Source organism: Ranitomeya variabilis, chromosome 5, assembly GCF_051348905.1.
Source record: "Ranitomeya variabilis isolate aRanVar5 chromosome 5, aRanVar5.hap1, whole genome shotgun sequence".
NCBI lineage: Eukaryota > Metazoa > Chordata > Amphibia > Anura > Dendrobatidae > Ranitomeya > Ranitomeya variabilis.
The window spans coordinates 483306128-483326668 of record NC_135236.1 but is presented as its reverse complement, the minus strand read 5'-3'; the positions used below and the strand labels follow the sequence as shown (position 1 = coordinate 483326668).

Sequence of the window (20541 nt, the reverse complement as noted above, 5' to 3'; positions counted from 1 at the left end):
AGCCACGTATGTAGTATATTGCCCAGTCACGTAGTATATTGCCCAGCCACATAGTATATTGCCCAGCCACATAGTATATTGCCCAGCCACATAGTATATTGCCCAGCCACATAGTATATTGCCCAGCCACATAGTATATTGCCCAGCCACATAGTATATTGCCCAGCCACATAGTATATTGCCCAGCCACGTATGTAGTATATTGCCCAGCCACATAGTATATTGCCCAGCCACGTATGTAGTATATTGCCCAGCCACATAGTATATTGCACAGCGACGGAGTATATAGACTGAAAATAAAAAATAAACATATACTCACCCTCCGAAGGCCTGTTGAAGTCCTGGCCCTGTGTGCGGTGCACGCGTCAGCTTCTGGTCCCAGGGTTGGCATGAGAGCAGGACCTGTGATGACGTCGTGGTCACATGACAATGACGTCATGGAAGGTCCTTCTCGCATACCATCCTTGGCACCGGAACCTGCCACTTGCATGGGGCGGTCACCGGAGCGTCGCGAGGAGCGGTGTGCTGCCACTCTGTGACAGATTCAAATGTATTTACATTATTGTTTTTTCTGTTTTTCCCTAGTTGTTCTGAAAATGCATTCAGTTTGTATTGTGTTCTTACTTGTTATGATTTGCTGCCACCCAGTGGTCATCTTGGTGTTCAACATGTATATTTGTATATGTTAATGACCTGGGTGGAGACCTTGCTTTCCCGGTCAGAACTAGTTCTTCTTCCTGTCTGCATTCTGTAATTGTGGAACATGGAAGGAAGTCATACTTTCTGACCTGGCAAAGGAATTGTCTTTTTACCTAGCGGACCGTGATTTGCTTCAAGGCAAAATAAACTGCCAAGTAATCTACTCCCTGACTCCTTGTCTTGTGGATACAGATGTACTAGAAGATTCAGGTACGACTCGAGTAATATCTGCATGCAGTTTTCCCACACATGGCAACGTTCTCATGAGGCTGAGCATAGGATAGTCCATACGTGAGGGACGCGTGACAGAATAGTAAAAAGACATTTCAGTATATTCAGGAAGAAAGCTTTGTGAGAAGATTCTCAGCACCGCATAGTGTGTGTGTCATAAGCTGCCGGAAGCCTCAGCAGCCCAGCGCAAATCAGAGACTGTAATGTGTAATGCGACACCTGCCTGTGTGTGCCTCATCCAGCAGCCGCATGGTGCCCACAACTGTTCAGGACACAATCCGAACCCATCTGCCCTCTATTAAGTGATAATCCGATCCGATTTGTCATACAATCTGCTTATCTAAGAGTGACTGTGACTTATCATCCACCATTTGTGAGAGCACATGTTGAAATCACAGCTTGCTGCCATCTACAGTCCGCGCCATCCGCCACGCGCTCAAAGAGATCTTGATTAATCATAGACTGTATTCCTTTCTTGCATCATCTAAAAGGCCTGTTTTCTGCCTCAAAAAAGATTTAAAGTGACAGTACATCTTTATTGCAAAGTGAAGTAAAATGTCTGATATAAGCTCGCTTGCCGATGCAGTGACAGTGATGGACATTCCTGTGTGCACAGAAGTCACAGAGAGTGCAGATGCAGCCACAAAACCTAAAAGGGCACTCCACCCATCCACAAAGGCAGTGGAAAGTTACATGTACACAAAAAGTGAATATGAAAGCAACTTAAGTGAACTGTGGGAAAGAGTCTCCCAATGCATCTCAGCTTTCCCTCACGGTAATGATACAGCAGAATTAACAGCGTTCATTAACCGTTTATCTGCCAAGCAGGAATCTCATGAGAGGCTTCTTACCAAGTATACCACCTTTCTGAAAAGTAGTAATGTTCCAGATGCCTCACTAACCCTTGCCCAAATAGAAGAACTGAGCCAGCAGAGGCAGGGGACAGTGGAAAACACCAAGGTTAAAGCAGACCTCCGCATCGCCCATTTACAGGAGACCAGATCACACCGATCTGCTGCATCCAAGCAAACCATCAGGACAGCCAGATCATTACGGTCAAGCAGAACTACTAGTTCCAGGAGGTCAGTCTTAAGTGACCAACTCATCCAAGCGCAAATAGCCGCTGCAGACTTAGAGGTAAGGAGTGCCTTCTCAAAGAAAGAAGCAGAAGCAGAGGCTGAAGCCAAACAAGCACAAGCAGAGGCCCAAGCCAAACAGGCAAAAGCAGATGCCCTATTGAAAATCCTCCATACAGAAAAGGAAAAGGCCGCTGCCTTCGCTAAAGTAAAAGTCCTGGAACAAGCGTTGGGCCAGTGCACTAATACAGACTGTTTTCTCCCTACAGAGGAGGTTAGCACGGCTGATCGCACTGCTGAGTACGTGCTGAACCAATCAGCCTCCATGCCTCCTACCAGCGATCTCATGCAACCGCCTAAACCGGATGTCGCAGTGCCGCAGACACTGGCGCCACCTCCAATCCAATCTTTAAATGTGCCTACACATCAGATCTCATCTGCAGCAGACCACAAGGTGAACACCAGCGCACCGCCACAGTTCAAGCTACAGCCACCAGTCACCACAGAGGTTAAACCGCAGCTCAACCCTTATGCTACGTCATTCCACCCTGGTACAGCTCAGCCTTACACGCCAAACGACTTACCCGTCCAAGAGGGACTACAAGTTTCAGCGGCAACAAGGAACGAGAGGTCAGATCTGTCTGATTTTGCCAGGTACATGATACGCAGGGAGCTGATCAAGGTTAGCCTTTCCAAGTTTGATGACTGTCCAGAGAACTTTAGGGCCTGGAAATCAACTTTCAAGGCTGCAATCGCAGATTTAAGCCTCACCGCCAAGGAAGAACTTGATCTACTCATCAACTGGCTTGGCCCAGAGTCTACCAATCGCATCAAACCGCTAAGGTCAGTGCACATGGATAACCCAGCTCCGGGTCTCGCTGCCGCCTGGAAAAGGCTTGAGGAGTCGTATGGCAGCTCGGAGGTCATTGAGCGTGCCTTGCTCGACAGACTTAAGAACTTTCCTAGGATCCAGATGAGGGAAGCTCGCAAGCTTCAGGATCTCAGCGATTTACTGACGGAACTCGAGTTTGCTAAGGCTGACCCACGCCTAACTGGACTGAGATATCTCGACAGTGCTCTTGGTGTGAACCCCATAGTAGCGAAACTACCACATGGCATACAGGAGAGATGGACAATACAAGGCTTCAAGTACAAGGAAGATTATGGTGTGTCTTTTCCCCCTTTCTCTTACCTTTGCAGGTTTGTCCAGAATCAAGCGCGGGTGAGAAATGACCCCAGTTTCGTCTACACCGATCCTGACATGTCAATGCCACCATCTGCCGCTAAGAGGTATGACAACACCACACCAAAACGCAGAGACATTAGAAGGACTGTATCCGTCAAGAAAACTGACATCCCTTCTGCCATGCCCCCTCCTGCTACATCAGTTCTCCCTGCCCCGAGGGAAAGGGATCCCAATAGAGAGTGCCCACTCCATGGCAAGTCTCACTCTCTTCATCACTGTAGGGGGTTTAAGGCAATGCCTCTGAGAGAGCGCAGAGAGTTGTTAAAGAAACATAGAATATGTTACAGGTGCTGCGCATCTACCAACCATATTGCTAAAGACTGTACGGTAGAAGTCAAATGTGCTGAGTGCAGTAGCAATAGACATGTAACAGCCATGCACCTTGCCTTAGCTCCTGAAATTGCCCAGCATACCCCTGCCTCCAGTCCTGTACCAGTCCATGGCGGGGAGGGTGAGGGGCCAGTAGCTGCTAAAGCAACAGTCTCATCCTCTTGCACTGAAGTCTGTGGGGAGGGATCCGGTCCCAAATGCTGTGCCAAAATATGCTTAGCCAGTGTTTACCCAGAGGGGAAGCCAGAGGGGGCTGTCCGCATGTACGTTATGTTAGATGAACAAAGCAACAGGTCTCTAGCAAAACCCAAGTTCTTTGACATCTTTGGTATAAAGACACCGGCCACTCCCTACACTCTCAGGACCTGTTCCGGCCTGGTAGACACCACGGGCAGAAGGGCCAGCGGGTACATGATCTCTCCAATTAAGGGCACAAGGAGCTTTCCCTTACCTGCATTGATTGAGTGCAATGATATGCCAGATGAGAGAGAGGAAATACCCACGCCTGAGGCCGCTTATCATCATCCCCACTTAAGGCACCTGGCCAGTGAGATCCCTCCCATGGACATGAATGCAGAAATACTAATCCTTCTTGGGAGAGACGTCCTTAGGATGCACAAGGTGCGCCAGCAGTGCAACGGTCCCGATAATGCCCCATACGCGCAGAGACTTGATTTAGGCTGGGTAATCGTAGGAGATGTGTGCCTGGATAGGATGCATCACGCAGACTGTGTGAGTTCCTTTAAGACTTATGTTCTAAGTAATGGCCGTCCTACTTGCTTCAGACCCTGTCCCTGTCATTACCAAGTGAAAGAGGGGCCTTCTGACATAGTGCAGACACCCGATGTCATTCCCACCCCTTATGATGACAGTTTGGGGGGACAGGTTTTCCGCACAACTCACGATGACAACAAGATAGCCTCATCAGTAGAAGACGAGGAGTTTGTCAATATTATGGACAGTGGGTTTGTCAAGGACAAGACCAGTCATTGGGTCGCACCCTTACCCTTTAAACTCAACAGGGCCAAACTCCCAAGCAACCGGGAACAAGCCTTATCCAGACTCAACTCCTTACAGCGCACTTTAAGCAACAAACCTCAGATGAAGGAACACTTTGTCACCTTTATGGGTAGGATATTCAGCAACAACCATGCCGAATCAGCCCCTCCACTACAAGTCTACGAGGAGTGCTGGTACCTGCCTTTCTTTGGGGTATACCACCCACGTAAGCCAAACCAAATAAGAGTAGTGTTTGACTCTAGCGCAAAGCACCACGGTACATCCCTTAATGACGTGCTCCTTACAGGTCCCAACCTCACCAATAACCTAGTGGGGGTGCTATTGAGGTTCAGAAAAGAGCGTGTAGCCATCACTGCTGACATTGAACAAATGTTTCATTGCTTTATTGTGCAAGAGGATCATAGGAACTTCCTCAGGTTTCTGTGGCATCGTGACAATGACACCAGTAAGGAGGTAATCGAGTACCGTATGAGAGTACATGTGTTTGGTAACAGCCCTTCACCTGCCGTAGCTACCTATGGGTTGCGCAGGACTGCATCTGAAGGAGGGGCAGATGCTCAGCGCTTTGTGGAGAGAGACTTTTATGTTGATGATGCACTGAAGTCCCTGCCCACTGAAGGGGAAGCCATTGATCTGTTAAAAAGAACCCAGAGTATGCTGTCCAAGGCTTGTTTAAGACTGCACAAAATTGCCACCAATAGCGCAGAGGTCATGAAAGCCTTTCAACCTAGTGACCATGCTCCAGGTTTTAAAGACTTAAACCTAGGGTCAGATTTGCCACCTGTGCAGATGAGCCTAGGCCTGAAATGGGACTTGTCAACAGACTCCTTTGGGTTTCAGGTCAGCTGTGCCAACAAGTCATTTACAAAAAGAGGTGTCCTTTCAGTAGTCAATAGCCTCTATGATCCCATGGGATTTGTTGCCCCCATCACCATTCGGGGTAAATTCCTATTAAGGCAGCTTTCAGAGACTGTGAAAGATTGGGATGAACCGCTGCCTGACAGTAAGCTTAAAAAATGGGAATCCTGGAAGCAGTCCCTTCAAGCCTTAGAAGGGGTTAATGTGTTAAGACGCTATGTAACAATACCTCTTGCCTCAAGTAAAAGAACTGAGATACATGTGTTTTCTGACGCATCCACTGAGGCCATAGCAGCAGTTGCTTATCTGAGGATTACAGATTCTTCAGACAAAAACCATATTGGGTTCCTGTTCGGCAAGGCTAAGCTAGCCCCCAAACCCGATCATACAATTCCTAGACTTGAACTTTGTGGGGCAGTGCTGGCCGTGGAGATGGCAGACTTTGTGCAGCAGGAGCTAGATGTCAATGTGGACAATGTTAAGTTTTATACAGACAGCAAGGTCGTCCTTGGTTACATTTACAATCAAACCAAGCGCTTCTATGTGTATGTACATAACCGTGTGACAAGAATCAGGAAATCTTCTAAGCCTGAACATTGGAGCTACGTTTCGTCTGAACTTAATCCTGCTGATCTCGCTACCAGGGCAATATCTGCCAGTGCCCTAGTGAAATCTGCCTGGTTAACAGGCCCATCATTCTTGCTGGACAAGGAGGAAGAGTCAACTCAGGACAACTTCTTCAGTCTCCAGAATCCCAACAGCGATCCTGAGATCCATCAGGAAGTCAAGACTTATAAAACCAGAGCAGGACAGGACCGCCAGCACTTTGAATGCTTCTCGAGCTGGACGAGGCTTGTACGAGCTATTGCAAGGTTAGTCCATATTGCAAAATGTTTTTGTAAGAAAAACGCTGATACTATCTGTCAGGGGTGGCATGTGTGTAAGGAGTCATTAGATGCGCAGGACATTGCCAGAAGTGAACAAACAGTTATACGCATTGTGCAAGGAGACGCTTTTAAAGTAGAACTGGAATGTTTGCTAAAAGGTCAGAGTGTGCCCCAGACCAGCCCTATTGCCAAGCTAAACCCTGTTATTGACAGTCTGGGAACTCTTGGATTTGCAACCCTGTGGATTACAGTTACACTTTGGATTACAGTTTGCTGTTCCTTTTCCTTGAGGCCTTGGCCAGTAGGCAGCCTCCCACCTTCATTACAATTTGTTCCTGTTTTACATTTTTGCCTTTTTTTTTATGAACAAAGACTACAACTGTTCTTTTTGCATATTGTGTCTATTAAAAGTGCAATTATTAATGCTTTTCCCTTGCAGCTATTCCATGGACTTTGGGCATTTTCCAATGCAGTTAATAAAGGAGTAAAATCCCTTGGATTTTAGGCGAGGAGTGTGCTGCCACTCTGTGACAGATTCAAATGTATTTACATTATTGTTTTTTCTGTTTTTCCCTAGTTGTTCTGAAAATGCATTCAGTTTGTATTGTGTTCTTACTTGTTATGATTTGCTGCCACCCAGTGGTCATCTTGGTGTTCAACATGTATATTTGTATATGTTAATGACCTGGGTGGAGACCTTGCTTTCCCGGTCAGAACTAGTTCTTCTTCCTGTCTGCATTCTGTAATTGTGGAACATGGAAGGAAGTCATACTTTCTGACCTGGCAAAGGAATTGTCTTTTTACCTAGCGGACCGTGATTTGCTTCAAGGCAAAATAAACTGCCAAGTAATCTACTCCCTGACTCCTTGTCTTGTGGATACAGATGTACTAGAAGATTCAGGTACGACTCGAGTAATATCTGCATGCAGTTTTCCCACACATGGCAACGTTCTCATGAGGCTGAGCATAGGATAGTCCATACGTGAGGGACGCGTGACAGAATAAGCGGGAAAGGCGGCGGAAGGTGAGTATATAATGATTTTTAATTTTTTTGAATTTTTAACATTAGATCTTTTTACTAGTGATGCTGCATAGGCAGCATGAATAGTAAAAACTTGGTCACACAGGGTTAATAGCGGCGGTAACGGAGTGAGTTACCCGCGGCATAACGCGATCCGTTATCGCTGGCATTAATCCTGTGTGAGCGGTGACTGGAGGGGAGTATGGAGCGGGCGCCGGGCACTGACTGCCGGGGAGTAGGGAGGGACTAATCAGACTGTGGCCGTCGCTGATTGGTCGTGGCAGCCATGACAGGCAGCTGGCGAGACCAATCAGCGACTTGGATTCCATGACAGACAGAGGCCGCGACCAATGAATATCCATGACAGACAAACGGAAGGGACCCTTAGACAATTATATAGTAGATATATATATATATGTAGCAATGAAAAAGAAGAAAATGAGGGCACTCACCAATCTTTCACGTTCTTAGTCCTTTATTGCAACACAATCCAGTTAAAACACATGGCCGGGGAAGAGAGAGAGCCGAAGCCCGTGTGAGCAGGCGAGAGATGACAGCTGTTTCGCGCTGTGCTTTGCGCTTCTACAGGTCTACAGTGACCTGTAGAAGCGCAAAGCACAGCGCGAAACAGCTGTCGTCTCTCGCCTGCTCACACGGGCTTCGGCTCTCTCTCTTCCCCGGCCATGTGTTTTAACTGGATTGTGTTGCAATAAAGGACTAAGAACGTGAAAGATTGGTGAGTGCCCTCATTTTCTTCTTTTTCATTGCTACATATTTATGGACACATTTTCATTGAGGTGCACCACCAAGTCACCACTGTATGGTTTGTCCATCCGAAGTCTGCACAAATGCACCTTGACTAGAGCCTATGAGAAGTCGTTAAGACACATGCAGTGCCGCTCTTCTCCTTTTTTCTTTTGATTTTAGAGAGATATATATATATATATATATATATATATAATGTACCAATGTCTATTTTGATGTAAAAAATAATCTATTTAACCCCTTCAGCGAACACCGAAAAAAGACATGGTCAAAAAACAATGCCTTTTCATCACACAGCTAAACAAAAAGATCTAAAACACACCCTCCAGTAAATATACACCCTGTACAAAAGCTCTATAAGGGTATGTGCACACGTTGTGGATTCCACTGCGGATTTTTTTGCACGGATTCTGCAGAATCCACAGGTAAAACGCAGAGTTTTACCTGCGGATTTCGCCTGCATTTTTACACCTGCGGATTCCTATAATGGAATAGGTGTAAAACACTGCGGAATCCGCCCAAAGAATTGACATGCAGAGGAAAATAAACCGCTGCGTTTCCGCACGGAATTTTCCACAGCATGTACACTGCGGATTTGGTTTTCCATAGGTTTACATGGTACTGTACAACGCATGAAATACTGCTGCGGATCCGCAGCCAAATCCGCAATGTGTGCACATACCCTAATGCCTCCTCCAGTGTATGCATCCTGTACAGCAGCTCTATAACACAAAGCACCATCCAGTGAATACTCCCTGTACAGCAGCTCAAAAATGCCCCCTTCAGTGTTCACCTTGGCAGTAGCCTGATAATGCCCCTTTAAGTCTATAGACTGTATAGCAGTTCTACAAAGCCTCTACAGCGTACACATCCTGTGCAGAAGCTCTAGTCAGCTCCGTCAAGTGTAACACCCTTTGTAGCAGCCCTATAACACCCCCAGTGTATACACCCTGTGCAGCAGCCTATAATATCCCCGGTATATACACCCTGTGCAGCAGCCTATAACATCCCCAGTGTATACACCCCGTGCAGAAGCCTATAACACCCCAGTCTGTACACCCTGTGCAGCAACCTATAACATCCCCAGTGTATACACCCTGTGCAGAAGCTTATAACATCCCCAGTGTATACACCCTGTGCAGCAGCCTATAACATCCCCAGTGTATACACCCTGTGCAGCAGCCTATGACATCCCCAGTGTATACACCCTGTGCAGAAGCCTATAACATCCCCAGTGTATACACCCTGTGCAGAAGCTTATAACATCCCGTGTATACACCCTGTGCAGCAGCCTATAACCCCCCCGGTGAATACACCCTGTGCAGCAGCCTATACCCCCCCCCCCCTGTGTATACACCCTGTGCAGCAGCCTATAACCCCCCGATGTATACACTATCTGTGCAGCAGCCTATAACCCCCCCGATGTATAGACCCCGTGCAGCAGCCTATAACCCCCCCCCCCGGTGAATACACCCTGTGCAGCAGCCTATAACCCCCCCCGGTGAATACACCCTGTGCAGCAGCCTATAACACCCCCAGTGTACACACCCTGTGCAGCAGCCTATAACACCCCCGGTGTATACACCCCGTGCAGCAGCCTATAACACCCCCGGTGTATACACCCCGTGCAGCAGCCTATAACACCCCCGGTGTATACACCCTGTGCAGCAGCCTATACCCCCCCCCCCTGTGTATACACCCTGTGCAGCAGCCTATAACCCCCGATGTATACACCATCTGTGCAGCAGCCTATAACCCCCCCGATGTATAGACCCCGTGCAGCAGCCTATGACCCCCCCCCCCCGGTGAATACACCCTGTGCAGCAGCCTATAACCCCCCCCCGGTGAATACACCCTGTGCAGCAGCCTATAACACCCCCGGTGTACACACCCTGTGCAGCAGCCTATAACACCCCCGGTGTATACACCCCGTGCAGCAGCCTATAACACCCCCGGTGTATACACCCCGTGCAGCAGCCTATAACACCCCCGGTGTATACACCCCGTGCAGCAGCCTATAACACCCCCGGTGTATACACCCCGTGCAGCAGACTATAACCCCCCCGATGTATACACTCTCTGCGCAGCAGCCTATAGCCCCCCCGATGTATACTCTCCATGCAGCAGCCTATAACCCACCCGATGTATACACTCTCTGTGCAGCAGCCTATAGGCCTATAGCCCCCCGATGTATACTCTCTGTGCAGCAGCCTATAACCCCCCCCGGTGTATACACCCCATGCAGCAGCCTATAACCACCCCCCCGTGTATACACCCTGTGCCGCAGCCTATAGCCCCCCCCCCCCCCGATGTATACACCCAAAATATACCTACCTGGGCCTAGATATTCACTGTTCAGGGAGCTTCAAACAAGCCATAGAGACCCTGAAAGACAAGGCCTGCAAAACCTTCTATGCCATCCAAAGGAAACTCTACCATCTGAAGCCACCAGTGAGGGTCTGGCTAAAAATCTTCGACTCCATCATCGCCCCAATCCTCCTGTATGGCAGCGAAGTCTGGGGTCCTCACACTTACCCAGACTGGTCAAGGTGGGATTCCAGTCCAACAGAAATTTTCCACCTGGAATTCTGCAAGCACCTTCTCCAGGTCCATCGGAGCACCTCCAACAGTGCTTGTCGGGCCGAGCTGGGCAGATTCCCTCTGCACCTAACAGTTCTAAAGAGGGCGCTGTCATTCCGGGCTCACCTGCATAGGAGCAATCCAAGCTCCCATCACCATAAAGCCCTGATACATGTAGGTGAAACAGAAAAACCAGAACCCTTGGAACAGCCCAGCCAAACCCAACCGGACCAGAACACCAATCACAACAACCTGACAAAAGCCAGAATCAGGAAGATGGCAGACGAAGGCCAGGAGAGGTATGTCAGTGACTGGAAGAATGATATCATCAGCTCACAGAAACTGATTATGTACCGGAGCCTACAGACTGGCCCCATATCTGGAGAAACTCCCGGACCCCAGAGATCGCAAGATCCTGAGCCGATATAGACTCAGTGCCCACAGTCTGGCCATCGAATGTGGCCGACACAGGCAGAGCTACAAGCCCAGGGAGGAGAGACTGTGCCAACACTGTGATCAGGAGGCCATAGAGGACGAAACCCACTTCTTGTTACACTGCTCCAAATACTCAGCAGTGAGGGACACTCACTTCAGGAGACTCTCACATCTCTTCCCGGACTTCATCACCATGAAGGAGGAAGAGAAGATATATATCCTGCTGGGAGAAGAGAGAGCAGTGGAGATAGCAGCGCGGTATGTGAGCGAATGTCATAGACTGCGAGAAAGAGAACTATGATGCCATGGACTATAGCCCCCACCCTGGATCTGCCCCCATCCACCTCCCCTATGCCATGGACTATAGCCCCTACCCTGGACCTGCCCCCATCCACCTCCCCTATGCCATGGACTATAGCCCCCACCCTGGATCTGCCCCCATCCACCTCCCCTACAGCTCCTACTCAACACCCCCACAGTCCCTATCCCTATTGCCTTTATACACTTGCTTTGGCAAAATTGATGTGTATTTGGTCCTGCCAATAAAGCTTCTTTGAATCTTGAATCACCCCGTGCAGCAGCCTATAACCCCCCCCCGTGTATAGACCCCGTGCAGCAGCCTATAACACCCCCGGTGTACACACCCCGTGCAGCAGCCTATAACACCCCCGGTGTATACACCCCGTGCAGCAGCCTATAATACCCCCGGTGTATACACCCTGTGCAGCAGTCTATAACCCCCCGATGTATACACTCTCTGTGCAGCAGCCTATAGCCCCCCCAATGTATACTCTCTGTGCAGCAGCCTATAACCCCCCCCGGTGTATACACCCCGTGCAGCAGCCTATAACCCCCCCCCCCCCGTGTATACACCCCGTGCATACACCCCGTGCAGCAGCCTATAACCCCCCCCGTTGTAAACACCCTGTGCAGCAGCCTATAGCCCCCCCCCATGCATACACCAAGTGCGGCAGCCTATAACCCCCCCCCCCCCCGTGTATATAGACCCCGTGCAGCAGCCTATAACACCCCCCCCCCGGTGAATACACCCTGTGCAGCGGCTTATAACCCCCCGGGGAATACACCCTGTGCAGCAGCCTATAACACCCCCGGTGTACACACCCTGTGCAGCAGCCTATATCCCCCCCCCCCCGTGTATACACCCTGTGCAGCAGCCTATAAACCCCCCGATGTATACACCCTGTGCAGCAGCCTATAAACCCCCCCCGATGTATACACCCTGTGCAGCAGCCTATAAACCCCCCGATGTATACACCCTGTGCAGCAGCCTATAACCCCCCCCCGTTGTAAACACCCTGTGCAGCAGCCTATAGCCCCCCCCCATGTATACACCAAGTGCGGCAGCCTATAACCCCCCCCCCCGTGCATAGACCCCGTGCAGCAGCCTATAACACCCCCCCCCCCGGTGAATACACCCTGTGCAGCAGCCTATAACACCCCCGGTGTACACACCCTGTGCAGCAGCCTATATCCCCCCCCCCCGTGTATACACCCTGTGCAGCAGCCTATAAACCCCCCGATGTATACACCCTGTGCAGCAGCCTATAAACCCCCCCCGATGTATACACCCTGTGCAGCAGCCTATAAACCCCCCGATGTATACACCCTGTGCAGCAGCCTATAACCCCCCCCCCGTTGTAAACACCCTGTGCAGCAGCCTATAGCCCCCCCCCATGTATACACCAAGTGCGGCAGCCTATAACCCCCCCCCCCCCCCCGTGCATAGACCCCGTGCATAGACCCCGTGCAGCAGCCTATAACACCCCCCCCCGGTGAATACACCCTGTGCAGCGGCCTATAACCCCCCGGGGAATACACCCTGTGCAGCAGCCTATAACACCCCCGGTGTACACACCCTGTGCAGCAGCCTATAACACCCCCGGCGTATACACCCCGTGCAGCAGCCTATAACACCCCCAGTGTAAACACCCTGTGCAGCAGCCTATAACCCCCCAGATGTATACACTCTCTGTGCAGCAGCCTATAGCCCCCCCAATGTATACTCTCTGTGCAGCAGCCTATACCCCCCCCCGGTGTATACACCCCGTGCAGCAGCCTATAACCCCCCCCCGTGTATACACCCTGTGCAGCAGCCTATAACCCCCCCCGATGTAAACACCCTGTGCAGCAGCCTATAGCCCCCCCCCAATGTATACACCCCGTGCAGCAGCCTATAACATCCCCGATGTATACACCCTGTGCAGCAGCCTATATCCCCCCGATGTATACACCCTGTGCAGCAGCCTATATCCCCCCCGTGTATACACCCCGTGCAGCAGCCTATAGCCCCCCCCAATGTATACACCCCGTGCAGCAGCCTATAACATCCCCGATGTATACACCCTGTGCAGCAGCCTATATCCCCCCCGTGTATACACCCTGTGCAGCAGCCTATAAACCCCCCGATGTATACACCCTGTGCAGCAGCCTATAAACTGCCCGATGTATACACCCTGTGCAGCAGCCTATAACCCCCCCGATGTATACACCCTGTGCAGCAGCCTATAAACCCCCCGATGTATACACCCTGTGCAGCAGCCTATAACACCCCCGGTGTATACACCCTGTGCAGCAGCCTATAACCCCCCCGGTGTATACACCCTGTGCAGCAGCCTATAACCCCCCCGGTGTATACACCCTGTGCAGCAGCCTATAACCCCCCCGGTGTATACACCCTGTGCAGCAGCCTATAACCCCCCCGGTGTATACACCCTGTGCAGCAGCCTATAACCCCCCCGGTGTATACACCCTGTGCAGCAGCCTATAACCCCCCCGGTGTATACACCCTGTGCAGCAGCCTATAACATACCCAATGTGTACACCCTGTGCAGCAGCCTATATCACCCCCGGTGTATACACCCTGTGCAGCAGCCTATAACCCCCCCGGTGTATACACCCTGTGCAGCAGCCTATAACACCCCCGGTGTATACACCCTGTGCAGCAGCCTATAACACCCCCGGTGTATACACCCTGTGCAGCAGCCTATAACCCCCCCCGATGTAAACACCCTGTGCAGCAGCCTATAGCCCCCCCCCAATGTATACACCCCGTGCAGCAGCCTATAACATCCCCGATGTATACACCCTGTGCAGCAGCCTATATCCCCCCGATGTATACACCCTGTGCAGCAGCCTATATCCCCCCCGTGTATACACCCCGTGCAGCAGCCTATAGCCCCCCCCAATGTATACACCCCGTGCAGCAGCCTATAACATCCCCGATGTATACACCCTGTGCAGCAGCCTATATCCCCCCCGTGTATACACCCTGTGCAGCAGCCTATAAACCCCCCGATGTATACACCCTGTGCAGCAGCCTATAAACTGCCCGATGTATACACCCTGTGCAGCAGCCTATAACCCCCCCGATGTATACACCCTGTGCAGCAGCCTATAAACCCCCCGATGTATACACCCTGTGCAGCAGCCTATAACACCCCCGGTGTATACACCCTGTGCAGCAGCCTATAACCCCCCCGGTGTATACACCCTGTGCAGCAGCCTATAACCCCCCCGGTGTATACACCCTGTGCAGCAGCCTATAACCCCCCCGGTGTATACACCCTGTGCAGCAGCCTATAACCCCCCCGGTGTATACACCCTGTGCAGCAGCCTATAACCCCCCCGGTGTATACACCCTGTGCAGCAGCCTATAACCCCCCCGGTGTATACACCCTGTGCAGCAGCCTATAACATACCCAATGTGTACACCCTGTGCAGCAGCCTATATCACCCCCGGTGTATACACCCTGTGCAGCAGCCTATAACCCCCCCGGTGTATACACCCTGTGCAGCAGCCTATAACACCCCCGGTGTATACACCCTGTGCAGCAGCCTATAACACCCCCGGTGTATACACCCTGTGCAGCAGCCTATAACACACCGCCGCTGGGGAATTCTGAACTCAGTCACAAGTTGAGTACTTCTCCTATGAACACAGCACTACGCCAGAGCGCGCTCCCGCCACCCCCAGAGCGAGCACGCAGCCACAACTCCGGCGCGGGAGTCGGTTGTAGAGTTCGGCTGACGTCACTGCGCAGTGCCTGAACCGAGATGCAAAGTGGGGGAGGCAGGGGACGACAGCGACTGCAAGGTGAGAGTGGGCTCCGGGGCACAGGCGGAGTGTTGTCCGTCTCCCCTGTTTATACCTCTGGCCGCTCGGCTCGGTGACTGCACTAGCGGCCGCGGACACCGTTTGGCGGGATGTTTGAAAGTTCTGTTTAGTGCAAGAAAGTGGCGTCCTGACACCGAGAAAGCAACAGAACCGCGGCTGCCGCGACCCCTGACCCGGAACTATGTGCGCACATCCCGGCATTGCTGGGGTGTTTGTTGTGGTGACCGGGCCAGCGACGTGTGCTGAGCTCTGTGCTTTCCTGTAGCTGTGGCCATAGCTGTGAACGATGTAATCTCTGGCACTCGTGTGCCCCTACATATCTGTGCCCCCTGTCTATTCTCTGGCACTCCTGTGCCCCTACATATCTGTGCCCCCTGTCTATTCTCTGGCACTCCTGTGCCCCTACATATCTGTGCCCCCTGTCTATTCTCTGGCACTCCTGTGCCCCTACATATCTGTGCCCCCTGTCTATTCTCTGGCACTCGTGTGCCCCTACATATCTGTGCCCCCTGTCTATTCTCTGGCACTCCTGTACCCCTACATATCTGTGCCCCCTGTCTATTCTCTGGCACTCCTGTGCCCCTACATATCTGTGCCCCCTGTCTATTCTCTGGCACTCCTGTGCCCCTACATATCTGTGCCCCCTGTCTATTCTCTGGCACTCCTGTGCCCCTACATATCTGTGCCCCCTGTCTATTCTCTGGCACTCCTGTGCCCCTACATATCTGTGCCCCCTGTCTATTCTCTGGCACTCCTGTGCCCCTACATATCTGTGCCCCCTGTCTATTCTCTGGCACTCCTGTGCCCCTACATATCTGTGCCCCCTGTCTATTCTCTGGCACTCGTGTGCCCCTACATATCTGTGCCCCCTGTCTAGTCTCTGGCACTCGTGTGCCCCTACATATCTGTGCCCCCTGTCTAGTCTCTGGCACTCCTGTGCCCCTACATATCTGTGCCCCCTGTCTATTCTCTGGCACTCCTGTGCCCCTACATATCTGTGCCCCCTGTCTATTCTCTGGCACTCCTGTGCCCCTACATATCTGTGCCCCCTGTCTATTCTCTGGCACTCCTGTGCCCCTACATATCTGTGCCCCCTGTCTATTCTCTGGCACTCCTGTGCCCCTACATATCTGTGCCCCCTGTCTATTCTCTGGCACTCCTGTGCCCCTACATATCTGTGCCCCCTGTCTATTCTCTGGCACTCCTGTGCCCCTACATATCTGTGCCCCCTGTCTATTCTCTGGCACTCTTGTACCCCTAATTGTCTGTGCCCCCTATCAATCTTGGGCACTACTGTTCCCCTGCGTATCTGTGTGCCCCCCCTGTCTATTCCTGTACCCTTACGTATCTGCCCCCAGTCTATTCCCGGGCACTCTTGTACCCCTAATTGTCTGTGCCCTTATCTAATCTTGGGCACTACTGTTCCCCTGCGTATCTGTGTGCCCTGTCTATTCCCAGACACTCCTGTACCCCCACTTGTCTGTATCCCCAGTGTATTTTCTGGCATTCCCTTACACCTACTTGCCTCTGCCACCAATCTAATTCCAGGCATTCCTATGCAGTTCTCTGTCGGTGCCTCGTTCTGTATAACACTAATAAATACTTGAATGTCCATTTTATAGCGTACAGTGTAATTGTCAGGTCACAGTCTGCAGTGTGCATGCTGAGCACGGATAAAGGCTTGTCAGTGATTCTGTAGACAATTTGATCCCATATGTGCAAACTAATCACATCAGTAACAATTCTCTGATGTAATAACGTGTGAGAAGGCTTTTAAAGGCAATCTGTCACCCGTTTTTTTGCTACCACATGTGAGAGCAGCTGGACATGGGGCAAAGACCCTGATTCCAGCGATGTATCACTTCGGTCCTAGCCGTCCTGCTCTGTGTAAGCTGCTCCCCACACTGAATAGCAGCTTTCTGTCAATTTACAGTGTATCCCAACTGCTGTCATTCAGTGGTGTGTGCAGGGTTATATAGAGCTCATTAATGTGGAGGACTACCTGGCAGCAGGTTTACTAGTCATCTAGTGATAGTCTCCTGCTAATAAATCGGTGATTTTATTGAAAGTGTAGCAAGAAGTTTAGTAAGTGACACAGATTCTATTCAAAAGATGATCCAATACATGAAGAAATGGACAGCAAGTCTTTTTTTCTCCTTTGCCTCATTGGGGGACACAGGACCATGGGTGTTATGCTGCTGCCACTAGGAGGCTGACACTAAGTTAACACAAAAAAAGTTAGCTCCTCCACTGGAGTACACACCCTCGTGCTGGCTCCAAGAGAACCAGTTCCTGCTTAGTGTCCGTAGGAGGCACACAGGTCTGGTCTTCAGACCAAAAGCTCTTTATTATTTTATTTTTACACTTGTTGTTTTATTTTTTTTCAAAGCGAAGGGGCGACGGATCCTTTCAAAGTTCCCATCTCCCCGAACCATCCACAGGCGAGCACAGAGAGTGTCGCCTCCCCGTATCCTCTCCTACGACGTGGGATGTCATGCCTGGGCTGCTTTTCAGGGGTGACAGGTCCCTTAAAGCGCACCGATCTCCCCGCACCCTTAACGGACGAGCACATGGAGTGTCGCCTCCATGTATCCTCCCATAGCCAGGCTTAATGCCGGACATTCAGCCCTATCACATCCTAGGGGATTTAACCCCTTGGATGTACAGTGCCCTCCCCCCCTTTTTTTGGCATCTGAGCAGCCCCCACTGCGCCACCACTGTTAAAGCGGATGGTACAAGGAGGCGGACGGTCCTCCACCTCCCTATTAAAGGGATGGTGGATTGAGGGTTACCCCTTTATCCCTGCACCGTCCAAGACCAGCAGCTGCAGCAGAAGGACCCGCAGCATATAGCTGGCTTGCCTGTCACCCAACAGCTTCTCCGGGTAAGTTCCGGGGCTGGAGGGCTCCAAACAGGCAGTCTGGTGCGGCGCTGGCATAAGGGGGCTCATCATGGCAGCGGGGGTGTGCATCTGGCCCCTTCTTGCATCGGCATGGGCCGGCAGCGCAAAATTTATTCCCCGGCTTCGGCCCCCAGATAGGCCTCAGAAAAATTTAGCTATGATGCGCTGTGGCAGCTCCTCCCACTTTCCTGGCACTTCTAGCACAGAATGAGACGCGCCTCTGCTAGTCTCGGCGGCCATCTTTCTCCCCCCACGACCACCTCATGACACACACAGCTGCCATCAGGATCTTTGCAGCAGGTGTCACAGCGCATTGGGGCTATGCAGCTGCAGGGAATAAAGGATCTGGGTAAGGCAGCGCTGCAGTATATCACCCTCCTCCCTGCTGTAACCATTTTTTCACCGCAAAATCCCTATTATTCTAGGGATACATAGAGGAGTACAATGTCCCAGCCTAAAGCATCTAAAAAGTCTAACAAGGCTAATGCAATTTTTTTCCCCTCGTGTTCCTCCTGCCAGTCTGCGTTTTCTAAGGCTCAGAGTTCGTTGCTCTGCAATGCCTGTGACCCCAAATGTGCTAAGGAGCCCTCCACCGCCTCCCAGCCCAGTGTACTTAGTCCCCCTGAGTGGACTTCATCACTGTCTCAATCCATGGCTTCTCTGGCCAAAGCGATTGAATCCCTCCGTGATTCTTCTGGGGACCGAAGCATTCGCAGGACTGATATAGATGGATCCTCCCCAAGGCGGGAGCAGTCGGTTAGCAGGGGCTGAAAGCACTCTATAAGCTTACAGGAGTCTAGGAAGCAGATCCATAGCACGTCTCCTGAGCAAACATGTGCTTTGTCGCCCAAGAGCTCCGTTTCTCACTCTCTCCAGAGGTCAGTAGCGAAAGCGAATCTGAGTGTGAATCGGATGGTTCCTTGGATCCGAATTCGCCAGATTTTCAGAAAACCGTGGATTCGCTGATTGAGGCTGTCAACCAGACTTTGAAAGTTGCGGAAGATTCTGGCTCTGCTCCGGATCAAACCGTGTCCTTTAAGAGGAGTAAATGCCCTCATAAGGCATTTGCCATTCACCCTGAGTTTCGGGCCAGTGCTGGATGGTTCCTCCATTAACCCCTTCACCCCCGGAGCTTTTTCCGTTTTTCCGTTTTCGTTTTTCGCTCCCCTCCTTCCCAGAGCGATAACTTTTTTATTTTTCTGTCAATTTGGCCATGTGAGGGCTTATTTTTTGCGGGACGAGTTGTACTTTTGAACGACATCATTGGTTTTACCATGTCGTGTACTAGAAAACGGGAAAAAAATTCCAAGTGCAGTGAAATTGCAAAAAAAGTGCAATCCCACACTTGTTTTTTGCTTGCCTATTTTGCTAGGTTCACTAAATGCTAAAACTGACCTGCCATTATGATTTTCCAGGTCAGTACGAGTTCATCGACACCTAACATGACTAGGTTCTTTTTTACCTAAGTGGTGAAAAAAAATTCCATACTTTGCAAAAAAATAAATAAATAAAATTGCGCCATTTTCCGATACCCGTAGCGTCTCCATTTTTCGTGATCTGGGGTCGGGTGAGGGCTTATTTTTTGCGTGCCGAGCTGGCATTTTTAATGATAGCATTTTGGTGCAGATACGTTCTTTTGATCGCCCGTTATTGCATTTTAATGCAATGTCGTGGCGACCAAAAAAACGTAAATCTGGCGTTTCGATTTTTTTTTTCATTACGCCGTTTAGCGATCAGGTTAATGCTTTTTTTTTATTGATAGATCGGGCGATTCTGAACGCGGCGATACCAAATATGTGTAGGTTGGGTTTTTTTTTTATTGATTTATTTTGATTGGGGCGAAAGGGGGGTGATTTAAACTTTTATATTTTTTTTATTTTTTTCACATTTTTTTTTACTTTTTTTTTTAACTTTTACCATGCTTCTATAGCCTCCATGGGAGGCTAGAAGCAGGCACAACCCGATCGGCTCTGCTACATAACAGCGATCATCAGATCGCTGTTATGTAGCTAAAATGCAGGTGTGCTGTGAGCGCCGACCTCAGGGGGGCGCTCACAGCCACCGGCAATCAGTAACCATAGAGGTCTCCAGGACCTCTATGGTTACAATGTACAAGCATCGCCGACCCCCGATCATGTGACGGGGGTCGGCGATGCGCTCATATCCGGCCGCACGGCCGGATGCGGTAGTTAAATGCCGCTGTCTGAGTTTGACAGCGGCATTTAACTAGTTAATAGCGGCGGGTGATCGCGATTTCACCCGCCGCTATTGCGCGCACATGTCAGCTGTAAAAAACAGCTGACATGTCGCGACTTTGATGTGCGCTCACCGCCGGAGCGCACATCAAAGCGGGGGT

General features: G+C 50.7%; 1 protein-coding gene across 3 annotated transcripts in view; it reads left to right on the top strand.

Moving 5' to 3' along the window:
- The first annotated feature begins 14996 nt into the window (after window positions 1-14996).
- Window positions 14997-20541, top strand: part of NEDD1 (NEDD1 gamma-tubulin ring complex targeting factor) — a 70601-nt gene continuing 65056 nt past the window's right edge. For 2 of the 3 annotated variants that reach the window (XM_077265518.1, XM_077265519.1), the window contains exon 1: window positions 14997-15262. In XM_077265518.1, the coding sequence (XP_077121633.1) occupies window positions 15223-15262 (40 nt within the window). In that variant the 5' untranslated portion in view covers window positions 14997-15222. The remainder of the gene's footprint in view (window positions 15263-20541) is intronic. The other variant, XM_077265520.1, reaches the window with a different exon arrangement.